Source organism: Pogona vitticeps, chromosome 2 (assembly GCF_051106095.1).
Source record: "Pogona vitticeps strain Pit_001003342236 chromosome 2, PviZW2.1, whole genome shotgun sequence".
Classification (NCBI taxonomy): domain Eukaryota; kingdom Metazoa; phylum Chordata; class Lepidosauria; order Squamata; family Agamidae; genus Pogona; species Pogona vitticeps.
Genome location: NC_135784.1, coordinates 145,149,957 through 145,176,332, shown reverse-complemented (window position 1 = coordinate 145,176,332; position 26,376 = coordinate 145,149,957). Strand labels below are relative to the sequence as shown.

General features: G+C 43.4%; 2 protein-coding genes and 1 long non-coding RNA gene across 4 annotated transcripts in view; 2 read left to right on the top strand and 1 right to left on the bottom strand.

Moving 5' to 3' along the window:
* Positions 1-709: 709 nt before the first annotated feature.
* On the top strand, positions 710-16,399 carry COG1 (component of oligomeric golgi complex 1). 2 transcript variants are annotated; one of them, XR_012083870.2, is made up of 14 exons: positions 710-1,134; positions 2,156-2,388; positions 4,124-4,305; positions 4,933-5,103; positions 5,215-5,371; positions 6,741-6,951; positions 7,578-8,366; positions 9,010-9,156; positions 10,019-10,180; positions 12,126-12,253; positions 13,464-13,572; positions 14,212-14,299; positions 14,384-14,462; positions 15,989-16,399. XR_012083870.2 is itself a non-coding variant. In XM_020806721.3 (14 exons), exons 1-14 carry the CDS (start codon positions 799-801, stop codon positions 16,124-16,126), a joined length of 2,952 nt encoding a protein of 983 aa, XP_020662380.3. In that variant the 5' UTR covers positions 722-798; the 3' UTR covers positions 16,127-16,399. The 2 variants fall into 2 exon arrangements, 1 of the variants encoding a protein (XP_020662380.3); XM_020806721.3 differs by having other exon boundaries at positions 722-1,134; positions 14,190-14,299.
* A 17-nt stretch (positions 16,400-16,416) lies between these two features.
* On the bottom strand, positions 16,417-26,214 carry VCF1 (VCP nuclear cofactor family member 1). Its single transcript, XM_020806734.3, has 3 exons — positions 26,032-26,214; positions 21,147-21,243; positions 16,417-17,134 (listed from the first exon to the last, which is right to left on the bottom strand). Exons 1-3 carry the CDS (start codon positions 26,076-26,078, stop codon positions 16,889-16,891), a joined length of 390 nt encoding a protein of 129 aa, XP_020662393.1. The 5' UTR covers positions 26,079-26,214; the 3' UTR covers positions 16,417-16,888.
* The window catches only part of LOC144586305 (uncharacterized), a 36,914-nt gene continuing 32,598 nt past the window's right edge, over positions 22,061-26,376 (top strand). Inside the window, exon 1 of the long non-coding RNA XR_013541065.1 lies at positions 22,061-22,897. This is a non-coding gene — a long non-coding RNA (uncharacterized LOC144586305). The remainder of the gene's footprint in view (positions 22,898-26,376) is intronic.

Here is a 26,376-nt window from a genome sequence, read left to right as displayed (position 1 = left end):
GGTCAGAAAACCAGCAGTTGTAAGATCGAGTCCACACAACGGAGTGAGCCCCCATCACTTGTCCCAGCTCCCACCAATCTAGCGGTTTGAAAGCATGCAAAATGCAAAAATGCAAGTAAATAGGTACCACCTCGGTGGGAAGGTAAACGGCCTTTTGTGTCTAGTCACGCTGGACACGTGACCATGGAGTATTGTCTTCAGACAAAAGCTAGCTCTATGGGTAGGAAACGGAGATGAGCACCACCCCCTAGAGTGGGACATGACTGGACAAATTGTCAAGGGGAACCTTTACCTAAGTGGAACTATCATCAAGTGGGTGGATTTTCACTACAAGGTGTTTGCAGACATATCATTCTACAGATTTCAAGGAATTCAGAAAATCACATTATTTTCAATTAACGCTTTAATTTTCTTTGATGTTTAATTTTCACTAATGTTTCATTCATCAGGAGCCAAGCTGGCTGGGGGATTCTGGAAATTGTACTCCTTGGGTGAGCTGAATGAGTACCAAGATTTCAGCCCTAGCTAAACCGAGGCCACGGGCTAGTTGCTAATCGTAATAAGCAGCAGCAGAAAAGAGTGGAAACGTCCCCTTTCCTCCTTTCCCAAAGGGAGACAGCAAGAGGCCCGGCCTCTCTTCGCCTTCAGCAAATATGGCGCCGAGAGCGAAGGAACATAGCTTCGCCTCGTCAGGGGGAAGCCGCTGCCCTCCTCAAAGATGGCGGACGCGACACGTCAAAGGCAGGGCAAAGGGGGCCAGTTCCGGGCGGCCGCCGTGAGGGGTGAGAGGCGGCCGCGATGGCGGGCGCTGAGGCGGCGGCGCTGGACGCCCTGAAGCGGGGCGGCCCGGGAGCTGCCGAGGCGCTCTTCGAGACCTACACGACGGCGGAGCTGAGAGCCGTGGAGCGGCAGCTGCGGGCGGGCATCGAGGGGAAGCGGGAGGAGCTGCGGCAGATGGTGGGCGAGCGCTACCGGGACCTCATCGAGGCGGCCGACACCATCGCCGAGATGCGCCTCAGCGCCCAGCACCTCCTGGAGGCAGTGCAGGACCTGCAGCAGCGCCGGGCCCGGGGTCGCTCCGGGGCTCCCGCTCACCCTCCGGCCCAACGCGCCGTGGGCAGGCCGGCGCCCGAGGTGGGAGCCCAGGAGGGGACGGGGGGGGACGCGCTTCCCTGCCACCCGCTGGAGGGGTCGGGTCGTCCTCCGGCCAACTGGTTCTGCCTCCGGCCACCCTCGAGCGGGGTTTCCCTCCCCGCTGCTGCTTCCCCTTTCCCTTCTGGCTGCAGGGGAAGCGCTTCACCTGTTGAATTCACACCTGCCCCTCTTTCCTGAGCACCGGTTTCTCGCCTCCGCTCCTCAGCGAGATAAAGGAGGGGCGAGGAAGGGAGTTGGGAACGAAAACAAGGGGGAGATCCTGCTGGTGTCCTTGGTTTTTGCTTTAGCAAATTACAGCAGTATAGTTACTGTATTCCTTTGGGAGAGGTTTCTCGAGTGTGTGAGCTTTTCTGTTGGTGGGGACTGAGGGGTATGTTTTGGAGCAATTACATCGGCTCCAAAATATCTACCCCCCCCCCCGCCTAGTTGATCACTAGACTTTATTAGAGGCTTCCTGTCCATTAAAATGTATTCAAGAAGTAGAAAAAGCCACCAATCGTCAGGTGTGCTGAAATATTACGAGTGGGGAGGAAAGGATGCTCTTGCATTGTTGCAGCTAAAAAAGTGAGGTTTAGCCTGGTCGGCTTTTCCATGGATATTCCTTATCAGCTTCCCAGCAGAAGAGTGTAAATAAAGAGAGCCAATTTCTGCTAGGTGATGGTGATGTCCCTGCCAGTCTTATAAGTAGCTGTTCTTCATCCTAATTAAACAATACAGCCCTTGAGAGGTTTTCTTTTCTTTCTTTCTTTCTTTCTTTCTTTCTTTCTTTCTTTCGTTCTTTCTTTCTTTTGTTCTTTCTTTCTTTCTTTCTTTGATAGGTAATGGTGGGGAAAATTAGATGGGTGTGTTTTTATGGTTTCGGACAGTACAGCATAGCTTCAGGAGCATGGGCAGAATCACAGATGCATGCTGCAAACCATTAATAGTCTCAAATGCTTTAAAGTCTCGTTCAGGTGGTATTTGCACTTGAGGTTTTCATGAGTTGCACATGTTTCTCCAGTCGCAGGAGAGGTTCTACTGCTTGGCAGCGCAGATTCAGCTGCTGCTGCAGATTCCTGAGAAAATATGGAGCGCTATGGAATCCTCTCAGTATCTGTACGCTGCACAGTTGTACCTGCTGTGCTGCCACCTCCATGGCCTTCTGCAGTTGGATACTTCTGGTACTCGCTACAGTCCAATTCTGGCACGTTTCCCAATCCTTGCACGGCAAGTGGCAGCAGCCACCCATTTTCGGTAAGCAGCCCATTGATGCTCTCTCTCTCGCTCTTTCTTCTTACTGCTCTCCTGCCTGTTGTTAACAAGCAAGTCTTCCTTCTGACCCAAAAGCTTGGGTTTGGAAATGGTAATGTGTTCATCTTAATTATGGTAGATAAAGATGGGACTGCAGTTGGAACACTTAAGCAGTTAGAAAGGAAGGAAGGAAGTGAAGTCGAGGGACTTTGAATCTGCTAACTCCCACAGTATTATGAGAACTTAATCTTTCAAGTTCCTATTCAGCACTGGGAAGAATTTTGGACAAATGCTAAATAAATAAGTTGAAGAACCAGCAATGATGAGTTTGCACCTTTCAACCAGGAGTGCAGTTCTGTGCTCTTTGACATAGTCCCAATGTTTTCCCATAGTTTAATTATGTAATTTACACCTTCTAATTGACAGTTAAACTATAACTGTTGCAATTTTGCATATAAGGAAGCAGAGCTCAAGAAATTAAGCAGCATTACAACTGTTTGCTAATAGGTGACTAAAAGAAGTTGGGACTTGTTCCGTCCCACCTTTTGCTTTCCAGACTAAAGGCTTGGGGAAACATGTTGATAATTGGGTAGGTTTCTTAGGGATGTCAAAAACAGTTGCCCTGGTGTAGCAAGAGGAGTAAACTGGTGGCAAACAGATGACATTTTCCCCAGTGGAAAAGCCCAGCACTGTCCTTCTAGTTTGTTTTCCTTTCCCACCCTGTACAGAGCAGATCATTGCCTCTACACAGAGACTGATTGATCCTCTGCATGCACTTCTCCACATCCTGGTTAAGGCTTTTTATCTTGGGCATTTCCTTGTCCTTAAGCATACTGTTACTATAATCAGACAAATTAACTCCCCCTGCTGTTGGATTTGAGCATTTCAGAGAAATATTTCTGGCCAACTTTCCTTTCCTTTTTGTTTCTTTTGGACAATCTAATATTATGTACATACAGTACTTATTTATTTATGAAAACATTTTAATTACTCTCATGTTGATTATTAGAGCAGCTTGATAAGAATAACCAGCAATATTCCTGTAACAATACAGTACAGTAAAAGAAGTAGAGAACAGTCATAGAAAGTACTTAAAAAGAGGGTATGGAAGATGCAGTAGGATATATTAATGACTTTTGGTTAAAAAGAATATCAGTGTCAATCCCATTTTTATGAAATGTTATTCTTCAAGTGAGGTGCTAAAATCTTAAGGGTACACCGGTAGGATTCTGGTCTTTACAAATTAAAACTAATGTATAAACATGATTTCAAACAATTTAAAATAGTATTGAGAAAGAACTTATGGCAGCCTTCTTCAACTTGACACCTTCCAGTTGTGTTAGATTGAACCTCTCCTGATTCCAAGTGTAGTCCAGCACATCAGAACAACACCAGGTTATGGAGAGCTGCCTTCCTTGCTTCAACCCACAGCCAGCTCCTCTTCCAGCCTCTTTAGACAGTACCTGGCTTGACAGCAAGGTTTGAGGAAAAAGCCTTTTGAGGATATTTGATGAAGGTTTGGACCTACCATAGCTAATGAAGTTATTTTCTTGATGTGCAGTATGAAACTTTTCTTATGGACCAAAGGGCTAACTTGGCTTTCAGGGTAACATTTATTGAATGTAGGACTTCTGAAATTGTTATTCAGGCTGTCCATTATTCTTTCTGACTTTTGCTTTGAAGTTTAAAGTCGACCCTCTGCTGAGTATTGTACAACACTTCATTTTTCCTCAATTAGATCCACTATCCTACAGGAGAGCAAATCACTACTGAAATGCCAGACTGTTTTGGACCAAGCAGTAGCAGAGGCCTTGTGCTCAGCCATGCTTCTTGAGGACAGTTCTCCACGCCAGGCTCTTGCAGACTTCCTGTTGGCCAGGAAATCTGCCGTTCAGCAGCTCCTGAATCAGCCTCATCATGGTTAGTGCAGCTATGATGCAAACGCTGTGCACTCTTTCTCTTTCTCCAAAACTTATTTTCCACAGAAACTAAGCTAATATCGTTTTGGCCCATTTTGCAGGTTTTCTTCCACATTGAATAAATTGCAAGCATATTAGCATTGGAGATGCCAATGTTCCTTTACTAAAACAGAGGCAGGTGGAGGGTTTTAAGCAACAACTTACTTTACATATGTGTTGCAGAGACGATTCTGTTTCATAACCATAATGATGCACATGTATTTCTCATTCTGAAGTAAGGCACTTCCAGTTATCATGGCTAGAAATCCTAAGTAATTGGGTAAATCTAGATGTTTACTGGCGGACATTGCGATACAGAGTTGTAGGTTCATTTTGTACAGCATTGTCGTAAAGCACATTTTCTTAATCATGTGCCTTATCTAGCATTCCCCATGCTGCCAACACTTGAATGTTGAGGGGGGTGGAAGTATATTAATTGTAAAATGTTCTTCCTCACTGGTCTGTGAACACATTTGTTCCTGGGAGGGCACTTGCCTTTGAAGGCAAGTGTCCTCAGTTGATTAAATAAGATATATATATGGTTGCTATTGTTCACTGGCTAATTTTTTTTTTTTACAAAAATCAACAGATGCTGGCATTAAAGTACAAATTTGCTCCTTGATGGATCTTCTTGCCACAACTTTATATCAAGCTCATGCTCTCTTCTATACCCCACCGGAGGGAACACCTGCAGACCTGTCCCTTCCCTGTGGATTGCTGTTCTCAACACTGGAGACCATCACAAACCCTCACCCAGCAGGTGAACAACAGGGCTGGACAGGTCTTTGCCAATCAGCATGTCTTCTCTGTTTAGGACCTAATTTGATTTTTAGTGATCTGATTCCTCTCCTTAACTACACAATTCTCTAAGGTAAAGGCATCACAGTTTTGAATGAAGAAACCAGGCTGAGCAGCTCATTCAAATACCTGCCGTCTTCCGTCACAGAATTCCAGCCAACACTCAGAACTTTGGCCCATCCCATTAGCCAGGATTACCTGAAAGATACACTTCAGCAATGGATCAACATGTGAGTTTGTAAGGAGCATACGTGGGTGGAGGAAGATGCCTTCATGACCCAGTGACCACATGGTATCTCATAATCTTGTATCTCTCACTGGGTTATTATTGTTGTGGTTGTTATGAATGACCTTTTGAATTTGCAAATTGAATGAGATATGGAAAAAGAAGCAGATTGCAGAAATGGATATATGTGTTTTCTAACATCTGAACTATTTTGAGTCTGGTCCTGTGTCAACCATAAGCCGCCCAGAGACCTTTGGGTAGAGTGGGCGGCATATAAATTAAATAAATAAATAAATAAATAAATATCATAAATAGTGCTATTTCCAGATATCTTGAGGTTGTCATATATTGTGGTCTGTTCCAGTGGACAGATAGATCTACATGTGGCCCAAATCTAGATGTTAGTTGCAGCTAAAGTAGAATGAATCAGTTGTTGAATGTCAGAAGCTATATAAATCTGTTAGAGCAGATTTTGAATCGACTCTAATTGGGACTAGCAGTTGGAATTAGGCCATTATATCCTAATTTTCTTTGGCTACAAGATATGATTAAACTAAGTTTGAATGACTTTTTCATTTAGCATTTCTGTATTAATTTTTATAAAACATCTAGTCAACATACAAGAGGAGAAGCATCCTAGACTATGCAATAGTTTGAAAATGAAACAAGTCAGCCATGATCCTGAACTTTAGATATCTAGTGGAATGGAACAGATAAAGAGATGGGCGCACACACATGTTTGTAAAAAGTGTCATAAATCAATAATGTCTGTTCCTGTCAGTGTTTGTGAGGAAGGCTGTTCCCACAAGGAGAATTTTACAACAGAGAAGGAACAGTTGGGCAGTCCCTCTCAACCAGTTAAGAATGATGTAGTAGAAGAGGAAAGAAAAAGATGCTTGTTTCGGTATCCTTGTCCTAAATTATTCAAGCCTTATTGTTTGAAACCAAAACTTGGTTCAGAAACTAACTGGCACGTAGTCTACTTGATGGCACTATACTCCAGATATTTTAATGAGCACTCCCATCTAGATGTTAACTAGTATTAGGGACCACAGAGATGCCTCCAGCCCAACCACTATGGAACTGAGGTATAGTTACCAATCCCATTCGCTTGAAATGATCCTGTAACATGGATTGGAACCATTGTAAAACAAAGATTGGAGTCCAGTTCCCAACAGACAGAGCTTGTCAAAGAAAGTACTGTGATCACTGGTATCAGCAACCACTGGGAGGTACAGTAAAAGAAGCAGGATTGTTCCTGTCTTACTCTGCTAGCAAAAGTCATCTAGCAGTGCAACCACTACTGATTCAATTGTGAGACCTAGCTTGAATTACGCAGCTGCCACCCATTCACCTACCAGCATTTCTTTCAGGTGCAAGGAAGATATTAGGTCTGGCATCACAAACCTGCTAGTGTATGTGAAGAGCCTTAAAGGGCTGGCTGGGATCCGTGATGCCGTGTGGGAGCTGCTCACCAGTGAGTCGATAAGTCAGAATTGGGAGATGATATGCGGCCGGTTGCTTGACAAGCCCATCTCTTTCTGGGACGATCTTTTACAGCAGCTCTTCTTGGACAGATTGCAGGTAACATATTGACAGAGGTTGGCTAAATAGTTGTAAGGCTAACAGGTTCAGCCAGAAAATATTATGTGCAATAGAAATGAGTTTAGACAGTAGCTCTTCCCAAGTGGGCTCATAACATAGTGGTTGGGGATACGTTGAGAAATTTTCTTCTCTGGTTTCATGCATGTTTAATCACTATTCAAACAGAGCTTTGATCATAAGATGTCTGTCATTTAATTCTAATTATGAACAGCAGAACGTGAGGCCATTCAAAGCAAAACCAGCTCCTCCTTTCTCTGTTTCCTCATTGTTTCCCTTGTCATTCTGGGTAAACAGTTTTTTTTCATCCTTTATCACACTTTATATTCAGATTTGCCTCATTACCTGTTCCTCAGAGGTGGAAATGTTATTAGTTGTAGATGTAGTAGCAAGAGACATTTTCCATTAATTGACATTGCAATCATCCTTTAGTTTTTCACAACTAGAAAGTTATAAGATAGCTATGCCTATCTATATCTTACCAATCTAGATCTTAAAATCATCTGCATGCTTTTGTTTGGTACTGTTTTCTTTGTGTGTTTGTTTTTTTTTCTTTCTTTCTTTCTCTCTCTCTCTATATATATCTCCTTTTTTCATGTTTTTTTCAGACTTTGACAAAGGAAGGATTTGATGACATCTCCAGCAGCTCCAGAGAGCTACTTGTTCTGGCCATACAGGAGCTGGAAGCAAAATTTGACCCCTCTGCCCATAATAAGAACATTTTGTTTGAACATAATATGGCTTCTTTCTTATGGTCAGAGAATCCTAATGACTTGCTGCCTGACGCTGCCTGGATCAGTGTGGCAAACCGCAGTCAGTTCACCAAGAGTGGGCTTTCCATGAAGGCTCAGGCCCACAGCCCAGGGGTTCAAAGTTTCTGTGCTGCTCTGGATTCAAAGTTAAAGGCTAAGTTGGATGATCTTCTATCCTACTTACCTTCAGACTCATCTTTAGCTAAGGACAGTACCCCTGCCCACTTCAGGAACTCTGCCTTTGATAGATTTGCTGATGCTGGCACAGTAGAGGAGCTTTTGCGCAGCCACTGCATCCGTTGTGTGAACTGTGTGCTAGTCTGTGTTGGAGAGGAACTGCAGCGTGCTCAGGATGTGCTCCAAGGATGCACGGATGCTTTGCACAACCCCAAAATCAATACTGTTCTCTTCATGGCACGGCTCTGCAGGTCACTGGGGGAGTTGTGCCCACACTTGAAGCAGTGCATACTGGGAAAATCAGGTTGTCTAGAGAATGTGACAAGAGAGCCTTGGTCTTTGAAAAAAGTGGGGAAAGGGAAAATTCAGGAGAAGAACCCTGTCAAGGCTAAATGGCAAGAATTAAAAGAACAGCTGCTGCAGGAGAGCCTGGCTGCCTATCGGATTTGGAGCACAGCTGTTGCTAAAGTGAGTGTCATTTATTTATTTTGGAATGTGGAGTGGAGAGACCCCCTTCCTGTTATGGCTTGCCTGAACCATTTGCTATATTCAGCTGAAGGTGCCGCCCATCAGTACAAGAAGCACAAATCCTCCTTTGTGTCCGAGAATCTTCTGCTTATATACTTGAAATGTCCTGCAATTTGTAGTAGGGCAGAAGAATGTGTAGAAGGTCCGCAGGGAGGCGTTGAGGATACATTACTGTTTCCACTTGCTCTCTCTAGGGCAACTGCTGGAATACAAACAAGAAAGTTGGGGTTGATTGCACCCAACGCCTCTATCCTTTCTCCTGTATCTGTATTTGAGTCCCTGTGAGCAAATTGTTTGATAGTGATTTTTTTTTTGCTTTGTTTTTAATTGAAAAACTCATTCTATTAAAATTAAATAATGTGTATTTATTTATTGGATTTCTATCCCGCCCATCTAGACCAAAGGTCTACTCTGGGCAGTAATAAGCAGGCCATGATGTCTATAGCAAATGTTAGTTTTTTATATATGTCACACCTAAATAGTAGTGTGGTTTACAATGATGGCTATGCCAGGACAACTTCTTAGGGTTGAATCACAAGATCAATTGTGCCATTGTCCTGTTCTTCTCTGTATCGAAACCTAGGTCCTCGTTCATAATTTCACACAGTCATTGCTGAAGGATGAAGCTGGGTCCATTCTAGCAACAGCCACTAACTGGGAGGAAATTGAAATTGAAGAAGAATCTGAGACTGGAAGCAGTGTGAAGTCAAAGATACGGCTACCTGTCCAGGTGAGATGGAAGGAGAAATGTGGACTCCAGTAATGCAAGCTTACTTGTTATGAACAATGATCACTCTGTACAGTAGGTCTGCGTGATCAGTACCCATGGTTTCACTCATCCACTGCCTGTAAATATTAAAGAAAGCCTCCCAGAAATGTTTGTTTCCAAGGTGTACTAGCAGAATTGGCTACTAGAGGGAAACAGACTATGCTATATATAGCATTTCTATACCTGGGTTTTTTGACAGTTGTGGGGTGCGACGGGCTTGGGACCAATCCCCAGCAGATACCGCAGCGCTGCTGTGTAATACCGTCAGTCTGTGTGTAAGAAAGTGGAAGCTGACATCCAAAACAGACCAGCTGCATTGGTGAGCCTTGGGCCCAGGTTTCACCAATAGTATGGTTGAGAATGCAGAATTTCATGAAAGGTACAGTGTGGTCTGAGGGCCATTTGGACTTGAGTAAGAAGAAAAGGCAGTAGTTAAATTCCGTGTCAGCCTCCAACTCCAAGTGGATTGTGAACATAGGAGCTGTATTTTGTTTGTCATTCTCCTTACTCATTTCCAAATGACCTTCCTCCTGTCCCTGTTAAAATAGGTTTTGAAGTGAGCTTTGTACAAATTAAGAATTTTCTAGTATATTTAATGCTAAGTTGGATTGTTGGAGCTTAGAAATGTATAAATTTTGACTGGGAAACGTGAGATGTATGTTAGATATGGACATGCAGCATTATCAGTATTATTAGAGCTTCTTTATACAGATGATACGCAGTATCATTACCAAGAGATGTGTGGGGCTGACTACATAAACAGATCTCTTCCTTAATACAACACGTGATGTTTCCTACTGTTGCTTTGTGGCATTTTTCACAGCCATCCTGGTGCGTCCAGTTCCTCCTCTTCGGTTTGTGCCAAGAAGTCAATCGAGTTGGAGGCCAAACCCTTCCCAAGGTCACCTTGCAAGAACTGCTGAAGACTTGTATGACTGAAGTACTAGCTGGTTATGAAAAACTCTCGGACGGGAAACATGACAAGGTGTGTGGTTGAGTTCTGTGAATTAGCGACACTGTTGGACCAGATTGTTTGAGGACTACAGAAGCTTGTGTAATCTTGCTATTATGAAGCCTTCATTCTCTGATGGAAAATGATGTGACAGGGTTAGACAAACCTAAAATTGTGTTTCTTGCAAAATGTAGTAAGTCGCTTCCAATTCTTTGAAAAAGTGCATGTGTGTGAATGCAGATCCAGGTATGTGGCTGGAACTACTTTTCATGGATTTACAGTGGCTGCCAATCCACAGAACTGTTTTATTGAATTTGTATCTCACCAGTTGTCTTTGGAGGTCAGGACAGTGTAAGGCAGTCTGACAGCGAAGTGCTTATCAACCCCAGACCACTTTTGCCTCATCCAGACGGTGGCATCTTTTGTTTTCAGGTGGTTCCCTGGTTATTTTAATCTTCGAACAGGGCAAAATAATATGTAGCTGGAACTCTCTTGCTGCACTTTCCAACCTCCCATTGTCTTCAGAAGACAGTAGCATCCTATGTTAGTAATCAGAAGAGTATATCTTAGGGTGCAGATGTGTTTCCATGAGGTGAATCCATATTGCTGGTGAGTGTGCCTACTCAGGGCTCCCAACACCCTCTTTTTACCAGCAGAAGGGTGTGTCTTGCTTCCGAGAGTAACAGTTCACATTTTAAACAGGTGACAAGGGCCCTTTGTACCATTTAACACAAAAAGCAAATTTAAAAAAATGGAAGTGGATGTCTTACATATTGCCATTTATTTAATTTTTTCCCCTCCCATCTTTCTTCCAGAAAGGATCCAGTATTTTTTCCCGCCTAGTCACTTCCTATTTATGGAGGGGGGTTGGGAGCATTTTTGGTTGTCTGCGCAGCCTCCAGATGGTTTCAGAGACAGAAAACTGGCCCGATTTCCCAGTTGCCCACTCTGATCTAAATGACTACATGACTAAGTCCCCCTTTCTCCACCTAATTTGTACTTTTAATGGGTGAAAACTCCATGGGGAAAAACAGTTTGTTAATACTATTTAGACAGAGCTACATGAGTTTGTATTGGAGGCTCACACAGAACTGGTTCCCAGTGAGGTCATAGTTACATCTGAAGGCTGTATAAATTCACTAAATTAACCATAGTTACATTAATGAGAAAGAAGATACACTGCTACTGAACAGCTAACTTCATTGTAATAAATTCAAAACAGCAGCAGCCTAATAAACCTTTTTCATTTTGCCAGGGAAATACATCTCATTCTTAGTGTAACCTTGTTGAGGCATTTGTTTGAATATTTGAGGGATCAAGGTGGATAAATGGGCCTTGTATGTTGGCCATTCCCCTTATATCCCTAGAACGGTAACCTAAGATTCCTGAGCTCACCCTCTCCAACTTCTGTGTTGAACAGAGATCTAAAGGAGTAGTCCCTTTACTTTGACTTGAATGTGGATATGATGTTCCACAACATGGGGGAATCCTGTTCTACCAGCGACCATTAAAAACATCTCCCTTCTGACCTCCTCAAATGTATGGATTAGGGTCCTGTCCCACAACCTACTTAAAGGACAGGGCTTGCAACTTAAGACTAGAGAGGCTATAGACATCTCCAGCTTCTGTTCAGGTTCCTTTGAGAAATATTCAGCCAGTACAAATAATTTCATGATAAAATGTCCATGGCCCATTAGATAAATAATGTGTTAAGTCAAATCACAAGATCTAGGTGAATAGCAGGCACCTCATAGCCACCTATATGGCTTGCGAACCTCATCTTCCCTCACTGTTGGTTAGAACGAAAGGGAATTGGCAGTCCAGTCTGGAGAAACACAAGTTGCCCACACGGATCTAGATCAAAATGTCTTAATAAAACTTTCTCCCATCCTAAATATGTGGGAAGGATTGGCAAACCAGACATTTACATAGGAGTAACTCTGTTCATAGGCATTTTTCTTTCTCTACCTCCTTGCAGAAAGAAGGGAAGCTACCAATCACTCAGAACAGAGCTTTGCAACTTCTGTATGATCTTCGGTATCTGAATATAATCTTAACAACCAAGAGCGAAGATATGAAAAGCAGCAGAAACAAGCAAGACTCCAGGTGCAGTACCCAGATTATGTTCAATTGATGAAGTGTAATTCCAAATGCAAAAATTATTTGAGCTTCACTTGTCCTGCAGCATCATGTCATCATGCAGTTTAACCATGAGTTTCAGGCAAGATTAGAAAAATAATCCAAGCATCTGGGCTGGTTGTGCACACCTAGCTGTTAATGATGTCAGCTTGTTTTGCCAGCCCTCTTTGCAACTACAGAGTAAAAGTGGATATAATCAAAGGGTTAACCACACTGAACCCTACTAGTGGATATTGCATACTATTCTGATACAGACCAGCCCATCAGATTGTGTAGTTTGAATAGGGATACAAGCAAGTGAGCCTGGCTGGAAATAGTCCATACCATTGTTGGTAGGGGTTATTGATCATTCAAGATGACTTGCTTCGCAACAGCAATAATCATGAATAGTAAAATGTCTGTTAGGTATATAGTTGTCTCTTTAATAAGAGCCATTTAACAGAAATGTCTATTGCCCTGACAGTAATGACACACACATGCTATATAACTGATTAGCTTGTGCTTGCCCCATCTGTCTCAGGAGATTGTAAGTGGATGCCAGTTCTAGAAACATGGGAAGTGTCAGTAATCTAAGAAAGGGGCCACATGAAGACAAAACAGTGCATCTTCTTTTAAATGGCAGAATACATCTGACTCCCCGAGCTAAACTTTTGGCTAATACAAAATTGATTTAATAGTAACTGGAGACTAGAGAAACCGTAAATATCTAAACTTCTAACTGAATTAAGGAACTGGCCATTAGTTGCTTAGCTCAGTTCAAGGTTCTCTTTTGTGCATCACTCCATTACAGTGGACCCTCGACTTAGACTTTTTGAGTTACAGACTCTGACCACAAAATTTAGGTTCGACTTGCAGCCAGAGAATCGACTTACAGACCAGAAAAAAACCAAAATGGAACAAAAATGAAACAAAAACGGCCAGTTTCGGGATTAATCTGTTTTCAGTGCATTGTAGGTCAATGGAGACTTGACCTACAGACTTTTTGACCTGCAGCCACCATTCCAATACAGATTAATTCCGTAAGTAGAGGGTCCACTTAAGTTCCATTATTAGGTTTTTTTAAAATTTATACTGCTTTGGATACCATTCACCACTTCTAAATGGAAAATCAAAGTTTGGACATATTACTGCCTGGTTTTGAACATCACAAACAAGATAGTTTTTTCTTTCTTTCCAGGATTGAGAAACAGGCAGACTTTTTGGAGAGTTATATTGATCCCTTCGATCTGGATGTCTTTACTCCACACCTGAATAGCAACCTCAATCGGCTGGTGCAACGAACCTCTGTAAGTTAAGATCTTGTTGAGCTAGAATGTGTTACAGAGTATGGTTGGATACTGTGGGTCTTCTAAACCAGGGGTCCCCAACCCCCGGTCCGCGGCCCATTACTGGTCTGTGGCCATTGCAGGACTGGGTTGTGGAGAGATATCTCCCGCCCCCCTGCACGCACTCCCCCAACGCACAGGTTCCCCACCCCTCTGCAAGCTCGCTCCACCCACCCAACCAGTCCGTGGTTCCCAAAAGATTGGGGACCACTGTTTAAACCAGTTTGTATAACCAGCACAATTTAAAAATGAATGAAGGGGGAAAGAATAGTAAGTACGAGAGTGTACCATGCTTTGATGAATCAGGGCATTATTTTTCTGTTATTTGCAGTGTTCATATTAGAATCAGCATCTTTCAACAGCCATAACTTAGACTATATGGAACCTGGTGTCTGAAGTTCATATTGTGTGATTACTTGAAAGCCAAAGTGATATACCTTATTATGTTAACCTGAAATCAGAGCATATTTTGTGTTCATGTTCACTCCTGTACTGCTTTTTAATCTAATATGACTGAATATTTCATGGTTGAATCTTCTACACTTAAGGCAAGGCAGCTGCCCTTTTCTTCATTCTAGGTCCTGTTTGGCTTATTAACAGGGGCAGAGAATCAGTACGGCAGCCGAAGCAGTGCTCTGACCTCTCAAGAACAACATAACATCCTACCTCTGACATCTAGTCAGATCAGGTAAGTGAGCTGAACTATAGGCAGCAGGAATTAGTGTGGAAACAAAGCATTTAAACATCTTATCACTTATGTTTTCCTTTTAAGATTTGGACTCTTGCCACTCAGTATGTCAAGCTCTCGCAAGACAAAATCATCTCTGCGAAGTACTGAACATACAGCTCAGGTTGGTCCTTTCAATTTGTCTTAATATTTATTGGAACAATATTTTTTAAGGGCTGTACAATCCTGGTGAGCCAAGGGGGGTTGTTAAAATTAGGTACCTGTAGGTACTGTTTTGAAGTACCTTCTACAGTAGAATGAAAACCTTTTATAGTAGAATGAAGAGTGAACTAGTAACCACAGGAAGTAGCTTAATAAATATCAGGTTGATTTTCACACAAATTACTAGGAACATGCATATTAGTACAAACACAGGTTCACAGCTGTGTGTTTAGTTTCAGTTTATCTCTAAAGCTACTAGGAAGGAGTGCTTGGCTAATTCTATCTTGTACCCTTCATTCTAGCACGATGCTGACGAGTAGCCATTGAAGAAAGCTTTGCTGGGGTATTAAAGCATGAGTGAACTGTGTGGCTTCCCCTTGAGTAGGCTTCTCTTTTAGTTTTGCATTTGTAGAAACTGTTGCTCTGAAACCAGTGTTTTCTGTGGCCCATAGAACTTGGTAGCTTCTTGCAAACTACCAAGTTATTAGAAAAGCAACATACCTAGCAGCTACCGGTAGCATGGGTTATACTTTGTGATGCTGTGGAACCAGTGCTCCGTGCAAGGTGCCAAAGGACAATACAGACAAAAAGGACATCCTTCGATGTATGTGAAATTCTCCGGCCTTTTTAAAAGCACTATACTAGTGTGCTGGTGGCCTCTGTACTTTCTGTATGCTTCTCATGTTCTGCTTTTACAAATATAATTTCTCTGCCTCACTGAATTCCATTTTTCACCCACCAATTAGTTTAATTTAAGTAGAGAAGTAGATTTTTTTTTCTGTGGCTGTGGTGCAGTGTGCTTATAATAAAAAGTACATTAGTTACGAGTAAGGTGCTGGCTCCCAGTAATAGTGGAGTAAAACCACCCAACCCAGTAAACATTTCAAAGGGAAAGCTTTTGAATGTCTTTGCTGAAGATGAAAAAAAAGCATCAACTGTAGAGCTGAAAGGGATCTTAAGGGTCATTACGTCCAATCCACTGTTCACGCATGAAATCCAGATCAAAGGCATGCCTGGAAGATGGTCAATCTAACTTCTATTTAGAAAATGCAGGTGAAGGGCAGTCCACCACCACTTAAGTGATTTAACTCTGCATGACTTTGAAGCCAGCATTTTTATTTACTGTTGCTTCCCCTTTTATGGAAGGTGGTTTATGCATTCTAGGCTTTAGAGAAAACTCTTGAAGCATTGGTCTATAAAGCTCACCAGGGTTAGACTGCTTTCATGCATAAAAATCCTTTTCAAGTGTGACTTTTTTTTTCTGGCCAGCATGATCTAACACCATTTCCCCTGCTTTCTCTATACAACATAGAGAACTCGGGGAAATATTGACAACTCTGATTTAATGCAGGTTATTTCTAGTGGCAGTGCATTTGTGGACTTCTAGCTTTGAGTATCTACTAGTTAACCTCATAGAACAATCATTAAAAAGAATCAAACATAGGAGAGAACCTACTTGCTGACACTTTTTTTGGTTACAATTAATAGGCTCCAGCCCCAACTTTTATGAGAGGAGATGAAGCATTCCGCCCTGGATCCCTGTTCAGACAACTTGCAGCAGAGGAGGAAGACACAGCAGCACCATCGTTGTTTAAACTTGGCTGGCTCTCAAGCATGACTAAATGATCTAATAAAAAGTGAACAAGTATATTTGGGGCACTTCAGAAACAAAAAGCTTCCAGGGATCATGTTCCATTATCCCAAGTTTAGTTTTAAGCACCAAATTAGTACCGGGTGATTATTTCAAGATACAGACCTCACTGTTTAGGGACCATGAATTTAACAGAACATGTAAATAGCTTGTATGTATTCAGAAAAAGTCAATCCAATTCGATATATGGACTACTGAATACAGTAAGGTTTACACTCATAACTTCAATAAAACCCTTTCCAATTCTAGAGATTCTCACTAGTAGTATTTTCAAACAGCTTTAATTCACATGAACATTCAGCCTCTGGAAAGGTTAATTTACCATAAAAACATATCCACTATTTATTGAAATTAAAAAAGACTTATAAAACTGAACACAAATGTTTGAAGGGATCTTACATAAAGCATCAGTTACTAATGAACAGATTAAGAAGTTAAACTGTACTCATTATGCACTCCTATAATACAGAGGTGGATTCTTAAACCCATTGTGACATGTCAAAGATATCCACCTTCCACCCCCCAAAAAAGAATCCTATAAAAATTGCTCCAAAGCCCCTTTTGCATTGCAATAGTGCAGCAAACCACAAGTAAACAATTGCCTGTTAACCTGTTATTCCAAATACAGACTGAAAAGGCAACAGGCATTTTGTGCAATTTTAACAAACTTTTAAGTTGAAATATCTCATCACACAGTGCTGTCCCCCTTCACAGAAGGCAGGGAACTGCCCGGCTCATCATGTTGGAGGACGGCCCCTGCTCTGTAAGCTATGGAAGTGCGCCTCCTTCAGGATCTGGTTGATGTGGAAGTAGGGACCTTGGCATAGTGCAGACTGCTCATGGAAAGACTGAGGAGGTGTCACAGGACTTGATCCAGGCATTATCTGGTGTAAGCTGGTTTCTGGCCCACTAGCTCTGTCAGGGCTGCTTATGCTGCTGCTGCTGCAGCAACTACTGGTGCTTCCACTCTCACTGCTGGAGGACTACAGAACAAAAGATTGAGGAGAATATAGGTCATTTGAGCTTTAATCCAATATTGTCTATACATCACAAACAGTCATTTTTCTCCCTTCTGGCCCCCAAACCGTTTACTGTTACTCGGACATTGCCTATTCAGCTATGTCAATAGCTATAAGCACATGAAACCAACAATATTTTGCTGCTAAAATTTTGGATACATAAAAAAGCCACATCTGAATGGTCAAACTGACCTCAACATACGCTCAAAAGCTTTGACTAGGTCATAGCATTTCAGTTTTATTAAACTTATGCACACCTGGTAATTTTCAGTAGCATTCTCAAAATTGAACTAAAACAAAAATTCAGTCTGGTGATTTGTTTCATTTCTATGCTACCTTCCTCCCAAATAAGAGACCTAAGGCAGCTCATCTACAGCTGCTATGTCAAATTTTGCCCATCTGCAATCCATTCTACATTGTAAAAAAAGTGGGGAAAGACCAGAACATAGCTTCAAAGCTTTCAAGTATTATGTTTGTGCCACTCTACTAACAAAAGCCAATGATACCACTTATAGAACTGATGTTAAATAATGGGTGTCATCTGCATACAGCACACTCTTTGGGGAGGAAAGCTTTATTTCACCACAGAATATTAACTGTATATCACAGCTTGGACCGTGCATCTCTACACTCTCATCCCTATTATTTTCTCAGCCTGCTTCATGCATCTAAAGAAATTAAGGTTTACTGTAGTTTTGGCTGTATAAACTGCCCTTTAGATTTTCCTGCTACAAACTGGCACAGATGTATATCACATTTCTGAAAAATCATCATGTGCTTTACACACATTAGGTTACATAATAGAACATCAGAAAACTGGATACTAATTGCAGTGTTTCAAGTACCTCTAAACTAATGTTCACTTGTAGTATGCAGCCCTGTGCAGTGTTAACACAAAAATGTACATTGCATCTGCACATATAATAGGATGTAAGAACTATGTTTCCGTGTTGCAGAGAGGCACTAACGAACTAAAAATAGCCAAGTTTCTTAGTACAACCTTGCGGGAGATAACACATTTTAAGTGTTTTCAGGGGTTGTGGGGAGGAAAAGAAAAAAGATTGAAACAATGTATTAATATAATATTTTTGTTAAAAAACGTTTTGTACATAGGAGCTAACAGTTCTTAAGTTTGGGACCTCAATTTTAGGGTATTTCACGAGCTTATATATTATTTTGGTTTATCTTTCCTAGTACTCAGTCTACTAGCCATCATACTGAAATTATGCCTGGACCCCCCGCCCCCAAACGACATGATGTAATGCTGGAAATTCTTAGAAGCTCTAACAAAATCTCTAGGATTTGCTTTCAATACTTTAAATGAAAATTCTGGTTTTTAGAGTGGCAACCCTTCCTACTGCCATCTGCAACTTTTCTGTTACTGCCGCTGTCCGCCGAATCACCTCCTCCAGTGGGACTGCCGGGGCTCACCTCCAGCTCACCTCGCAGCCTTGTCCTCTGCTCTAAGGAGATGATCGCTGGAGGAGGTGATCTGGCAGAAGAGACACTTGAGTGCACATGAGAGCTTGTTTTCCTCCGCCTCTGCCTCCTGCTGCCTTCGCCACCGGAGGGGGCAAGGCTCATCACTCCCACTGGAGGTGATCGGGCAGATGGGGGAGGCAGCAGCAAGAGCCGCCCGAGCACATGTGAATGCTCCTTTGCTTCCATCTCTGCTTCCTCCTGCTACTTTGGCCACTGGAGGGAACAAGTTGTGAGGCAGCAGCGGCAGCAAGAGGCGCCGGAGCATGCATGTAACTGACTCCGTGTATAAAATGGCCCTCAATTTTTCCTCTAATTATTTTAGCAAAGTGTTGTTTTATACACGGAAAAATACGTTATGAGGCAGTCCCAGCTGTTCTGCTCCACTCCCTTGACATGGAAATTGTAAGTGGACTCTGATGTTTAGGCAACGGCCAAAAGATGACATAAAATGCTGCCTGAATATTCCTGGAACTACATGACACCACATTATTTCTATTGCTGGTGCAATTCTTGAACACAACTGTATTTTAAGACTCCAATAAATTGTTTTGGGAACTATGGGTTACGGAGTCTTAAATCAGTTATCATTAGCCAAAGGGCCATTCCAATGGGGTGAACAAAATGGAACAAAAATAACCCAGAATAACATGAAATACAGTGGTGCCTCGCTTAGCGAGGTTAATCCGTTCCGGATTAACCCTCGCTCAGCGAATCCATCGCTAAGTGAAACAAAAAAGCCCATAGGAACATATTAAAACTGATTTAATACGTTCCTATGGACTTAAAACTCACCGTTGTGCGAGTTTCCTCCATTGCGGTGGCCATTTTGGATGCCTCGTTAGCGAGGCAAAACAGCGGTCGCCATTTTGTTTTAGCGGTGGCCATTTTGGAACCGCCGATCAGCTGTTCGCTATGCTTTGATCGTGTCCGCGCGATCATCGCATAGCGAAAAAAGCCCATAGGGGCCATCGCTGAGCGAACGCTCCAGCAATGGCCTGGGACCGTTCGTTATGCGGTTTCATCGCATAGCGAAGCGTTCGCTATGCGAGGCACCACTGTATTCTGCCTTTGAATCACTTTTGAACTGTAATGGGATGAAAAATTGTGATTCTCCAGGTGTTCTTTGTCTACATTCCCCTCATTGCTCACCAATACCTGATGTAAGATACTGTCTAGTATCACCTGGAAGACTGCAATTGCCCATCCTCTAACTGCTATAACGGTGGTTCCCAACCTTGATTAACCCAGGTGTTCTTGAACTGCAACTCACAGAAGCTTTCATCACCAGCTGTGCTGGGTGGGGTTTCTGGGAGTTGCAGTCCAAGAACACCTGGGTTATCCAAGGTTGGGAACCACTGTGCTGTAACAACAAACACAGCAAGAAGCCTTTAAAATGTACAATTAGGAGCTATTAAAATCACTAATAGAATTAGAAAATTTCTGGCAGGTACAACAAGGTGATATATACAGGCAATACAGATTTATCTTCAACTACCTACTCAGTGTTCTGCCTGAAAGAAAAAGGAGAATGCAGGATAGACTATTTCTCCTTTGGTCTGCATGCTACAGACAGAGTAATAAGAAAGACCTAAGATCTCCACCCTAATTACAACTAAAGCCATATCTTCATTCTGCCAAAGGGATGCTAATTATCTTCTTTCACAGTTGTAAGGAATTAGAAGGCATATGGGACTTGTAGTCATGCAAGGATGGAGTCTGTTAAGTTTTCTGAATACTGTAGTCTGGATTTAAACTACTGAATGTTCTCATGGGATTGTGTTCCAAGTTGCTCTGCCTTGCACCAAGATAAGGAACAAGGTTATCTTATTTTCTTAATAAAACAAATATAATTCTTGAACAGCAGCACTGCACCTAAATCCAGTGTGGAGTGCAAAGGCCACTAATTGCTACTGTAACAGAGAGGTCCTACCCAGTCTGTCTGCTGTTCTGTCTAAGGAAGCACACAGTCAATGGTTTATTGCCTTGTAAGCAGGCAAAACTTTTAATTTTAGGTCGAGCTTGTCCACAGGGCAAGGACTGTGCACTTCTGAGGCTAAAAGGACCTGTTTCAGGCATAAAAGTGGCGGTCGTTTGTGCTTACAGTGACTCCTCGCCCAAGACACTATTTCTTTATGGAGAAGTGGTTCTGACAATGGTAAGCTCTGAGACGCTGAGGTGTAAAAACAGGATGCAAGTATTTCAGACAAGATAAATGCACAGCTTGCATTTAAATGTCTTGTATAAATAACCATGGTTTATGAATGCACTTTGAAAGCAAGAGTGATTTTACTCTTGGTGTAATGAAATTGTAGCTGATCATCCTTCCTTATAAAAATGCTTCAATTAAAGAGGTAGAACATTAAACAAAGTGGCTGAACTGATAACATGCTATTATATTTGATCCAGATCTACACATAGATATTATATTGAACAGTTCACCGTGTACAGATAAACAACACAAAATCAGGTCAACACTGAATCTGAGTCATCTTACCTCTGTATCCCAGGAATCCTGAAAAACAGCATTTCGGCTGTTCCGTTTTGTTTGTGGGATGGGCCCATCCTCCTCTGTGCCATTTCGCCTCCTCTTCCTAAAGAAAAAAAGAGCAGAATAAAAGTAGTTGCTTAGCTACCATAACTTTAATGTTTTTTTGCTCCATAAGAGGCACTTCCCCCCAAAAGTGGGGGGGGGGGGAGTCTGTGCGTCTTATGGAGGGAAGGTGGCGATTTTGCCTGCGCTGGCCCCGTGGGGGGGGCAGCGTCACAAGGGTCCGAGTAAGCCTTCCAGGACACTTGTAATGTTCCCCCCACTGCCCCCATGGGCCCAGCGGAACACACCCTAGCCCCCTCTGGCCCTGTGAGGGTGGGGAAGCCTCCAAAGGGCCCTAGGGTGTGTTCCAGGACCCTCTGGAGGCTCACCCTGCCCCCCTATGGAGCCAGAGGGGGCGAAATTGCCACCTTCAGCGACTCTTCTGAAACTTCCCAAGCCTCAAAAGAGTCCCAGAATGTGGTGATTTTGCCCGCGCTGGCCTCACGGGGGAGCCTCCCAAGGGTCCAAGTCTGCCTTCCAGAACCCTTGGGAGGCTCCCCCCACAGGGCCAGCGTGGGTGAAATTGCCACCTTCTGGGATTCTTTTGAGGCTTGGGAATCTTCAGAAGAGTCCATGAAGGTGGTGATTTCACCGCCTCTGGCTCCATAGGGGGGGGGGGGAGGGTGAGCCTCCAAAGGGTCCTGGAACACACCCTAGGACCCTTTGGAAGCTCCCCCCATCCCCCATAGGGCCAGAGGGGACTAGGGTGTGTTCCATAAGACGGACCTCTCCATAAGGCTCACCAAATTTTTAGGAGAAGAAAACATTAATTTTTCCCCTGTTTTCTTCTCCTAAAAAATTGGTGCGTCTTATGGAGAGGTGCATCTTATGGAGCAAAAAATAAGGTATATTACTAACAACTAGTCTAACTGCTTTGCAATGCTTATACTTTTCTACAGTGACCTGTTACTAACAAGAAATCAAGTTCAGCAAAGATCAGTATCAAAACACAGCTTTGCCTACATAACAGGAGAATTCTTTTTGTACTGCTCAACTTCTATAATCATATGATGCAGTGGAAGGAAATTCCTTTAAGGATTCATCACCTCTTATAATTAGAGAATCTCTCTAGTATCTGAACTTCTCCAAGACTGTTTGAGGATCTAAATGTAACCCACTCAAGAGTTATCTAAGCAGCAGCCTTTTCTAAAAATAATATATACTGAATGACATCTGATGGTATTAAGGGAAAACTTATTTTTCCGACTGACAGCCTTCCACTATACTTCAGAATTTCTTTCATATACCCAAATACGTCATCAAGTCAGGAATGCACAAAATAATATTTGGAGCTGGAGGCAAGCAAAAAATTTCTTAAGGGTCATTGAGTTTTATTTCTGAATGAATATAGGTATTATCATTTTTAGCAAATTTGCTTTACGTAGTATTTTCATGGTCTGCATGAATCCATGCAGTGAAACTCTGGGGAAACAGGTTTAAGCAGATGTTCCAAAGTCACCTTGGAGACAAAAGGCCAGGGGGATAAATATATGAACATAACACATTCTAATTGGCAGGCTTTCCCAACAGATAATCCCTGATGATTTTTCTTTTATATTCTTTGATTTCCATTTTTGTCTATTTGTAATGTTTTTAATAATTTTATTGTTGCTCCAATTGTAAGCCGCCTAGAGTGGTCTAGTATGACCAGATAGGCGGGATAGAAATAAAATAAATAAATAAATAAATAATTTTATTACATTGGCTTTCTGCAAATATACACCAGTGTTAACAAAGCCATATACCGTATTTGCCGGCGCACAAGATGACTTTTTGGGCCCAAAAATATGCCTCCAAGTGGGGGGGATCGTCTTGTACGCCGGGTGCACTTCATTTGGGCTCGCTCGCCCACCACCCCCCATTTCCCCTCTTCCTCCTCCTCCTGCCGCCCCCTCAGCCTCTTGCCCTCTTCTTCGCCCTCCCGCTGCTGAGCCAGCACGCTTGCTCGCCCGCCACCCATTTTCCCCTCTTCTTCTTCCTCCTCCTCCTGCCGCCCCCCCTCAGCCTCTTGTCCTCTTCTTCGCCCTCCCGCTGCTGAGCCAGCGCGCTCGGCCGCCACCCCCCGTTTCCCCTCTTCCTCCTCCTCCTGCCTCCGCCCGCCCAGGCTCTTCCTGTTGGGGGGGTCATCTTATACGGCCGGTCGCCTTGTAGGCCGGCAAATACGGTAATAGATTTCAGAAAACTTTATAATCAAATCACTCACTGACATTTCCTGGGGATCAATGAAGCACACACAAAAAAAGAGCACTGCAAAGGAGACCTTCATCAATGAGTTGTATGTAAAAGATATTTAATTGGATCCATTTCAATGTGGCTTCAGGCCTTGTTATGGGATGGAGACTGCTTTGGCTGCCTTGGTAGATGACTTGCACCAGAACTGGACAGTGGGAGTGTGTCCGTTACCCCAAAAATAAGACCTAACCTGAAAATAAGCCCTAGTATGATTTTTCAGGACGCTTGTAATATAAGCCCTACCTCCAAAATAAGCCCTAGTTAAGTGAAACCCCACCCTCCACCATTGTGCAGCAACCAGAAGAAGATGACATGATTGTATTTGAATAAATGTAGATTGTTGTACAGTATATGGGAAAAAATCTCCTGAAAATAAGCCCTAATGCATTTTTGGAGCAAAAATTAATATAAGACCCTGTCTTATTTTTGAGGAAACATGGTAGTTTCTGCTGGAACTTTCAGCAGCTTTCAATACCATCGACCATAGGATCCTTGTGGGCTCTCTCTCTGGGATGGGACTTTGAGGCATTTTTTTATAGTGGCTCTGGTCCTTCCTGGAGAAGAGAACTAAGATGGTATTGGAAGATTCCTGTTTTCCTGTTCAACACCCTGGCCACTGGCATCCCTCACGGCTCTGTTTTGTCTCCATGCTATTTAATATCTACATGAAATCTCTCAGAGAGGCTGTCTGGAGTTTTGGGGTTTTGTGTTATAGGGTGACATCCAACTCTATTTCTCTTTTCCATCTAAATCTGAGAAAGCTTTCTGTTCTAAATCAGTGTCCAGTGTCAGTAATGAAATGGCTGAGAGTGAATAAACTGAAATTTAATCCAAACAGGTTGGTTTTGGGGGCTTTTTGGCCATGTTCTGGAGGTTTTTCTTCCTAACTTTTCACTGGTCTCTGTGGCTGGCATCTTCAGAGAACAGGAGTTAGAATTCTGTCTGTCCCTTTGCAACGTGTTTGGTGTCTTTGGAAACTTCACAGAGTTCAAAGCGCTGCAGCCAGATTAGTAACTGAGGCTGGTTACAGGGATCATATAGCCCTCATTACAGTGGCTCTGCTGGCTATTGATCCATTTCTGGGCTCAATTCAAAGTATCTTCTTTTATTAGCCTACCCAAGTGTTAAGATCATCAGGGAAGGCCCCTCTCTCCTTCCCACCATCTTCACAGACACATTTGCTGGGGACATGGGAGAGGGCCTTCTCTGTCATTGCTCCCAGACTCTGGAACACTCTCTCATGAGAAGCTAGGCTGGCCCTATCTTTGCTCTCCTTCCACAGGTAAAGACTTTTCAAGCAGGCATTCCCTTAATGACTGACTGTCTGAGAGGGATTTTTAAAATGTATTGTTATGCCTTGTTACATTTAAGTGTTTTTATTAATGACTTAATTTACCATTTTAATATCACATTTGTTTAATTCTTTCACTTTTCTTATACATAGCGTTTTTAGCTTTAAAATATTGTGTTTTTTAAAATTTTATATAAGCTGCCCTGGGTCCTTTTTAAAGAGAAAGAGTAAAAACATTTTAAATAAAAATTTAAAAACAAAATCATACAGAACAAACATAACTGGACTTCGCACATAACTGCACAAGACCAAAGAACGCTCTTTCCACTTCAAACCTCACCTCAGCTATAGATTCACTGGGTGTTTTAAGCAAACAACTATCCTTTCAAAGCCAGCCAATTGCTTGTAAAACAGGGATAATAAAATACCAGTTTTACAAGGGCATAAAGGATCACTGAAATAGTGGACATAACACATGGGGAAAACCCCAGTTCAAGTCCTGCTAAACTCTGAAGTTCAGTAGGGCGATATGGGGCAGCTGTAATACTGTACCTCAGCTTTATCTACCTTGTAGGGTTGCTGTGAAAAATAAAAAGGGAGGAGGAGAAAGAATAATCCGTAATCCACCCTGAGCTGCACTGAGAAAAAACGGAGCAGAAACGGAAAAAAAATACAGCAGAAGGACTCCAGTGAACTATAGGCAAGAGATAAAGGATATGACGGGTAGAGGGGATGCATATTTAACCTGCTTGGTCCCGCCAGGACGGGCAACCCGGCGCCCTTCACTTGTTCTTGACTCCAGCTCCCATGATCCCTGCCCACCAGCTACGCAGGCTGCGGCTGATGGGAGCTGCTATACAGTACAAGTATCTGGTCGGCACCCAGGTTGCTCCTTCATTAAATAGACCGAGAACCTTTGCCGTGCGGGGGAGTGGGTGGTGCTGGTGGTGGCTGGGCTGCTGCCCTCGGCCTTATGATGCGGCCGGGCCCAGGACGGACCCACGTCTCCTGAGCAAGCGCGCCTGCCTTTTTGCTCAGTAACAATGAACGCCTGCCCCTCCGCCGAGTCAGGGCTCCCAGAAGCCCTGGCCGAGAAGCTCCCCACCTCCCGCCCTTCCCCAAGGCCGAGGCCGCCGCCGCCACCTCCCCCCCACCCCAAACGCCGTCAACAAAGGCCGCCAACCCCTCCCCACGTCCGCGCTCCCCCTCCGGGAGCCACCGGGGTTTTTCTCCCGGCCGCGTTCCATTTTCACGACCGGTCTTTACCTCTGCCGCGCTCCTCGCTCGCTCGCCAGCGCTCCCCGGCAACTCATGGCCGGGCCGGGCCTTTCGGGCCAAAAGCCGTGAGGGAAGCAGGCCCCGCAATTCCGAGTCCCAAACAATTTCCACCTCCTCTCTCTCTCCCCCCACCCTCTCCGCCTCTTCCTTCCTCCCAAACACCCGCTTCCGGTGTGCACGCCTCTTGCGCAAGCGTATCCCCTATGCCCGGAGGCCACGCCTCTCGCCCGCTCCGCCTGGAAACACTTCGGCCTCGCAGGCGGATTGGCTGCGGCGGACGGCGACGCTTCCCCTCTGACGCGCGTGCTTGGATAAAGGCGACTCCTACGCATG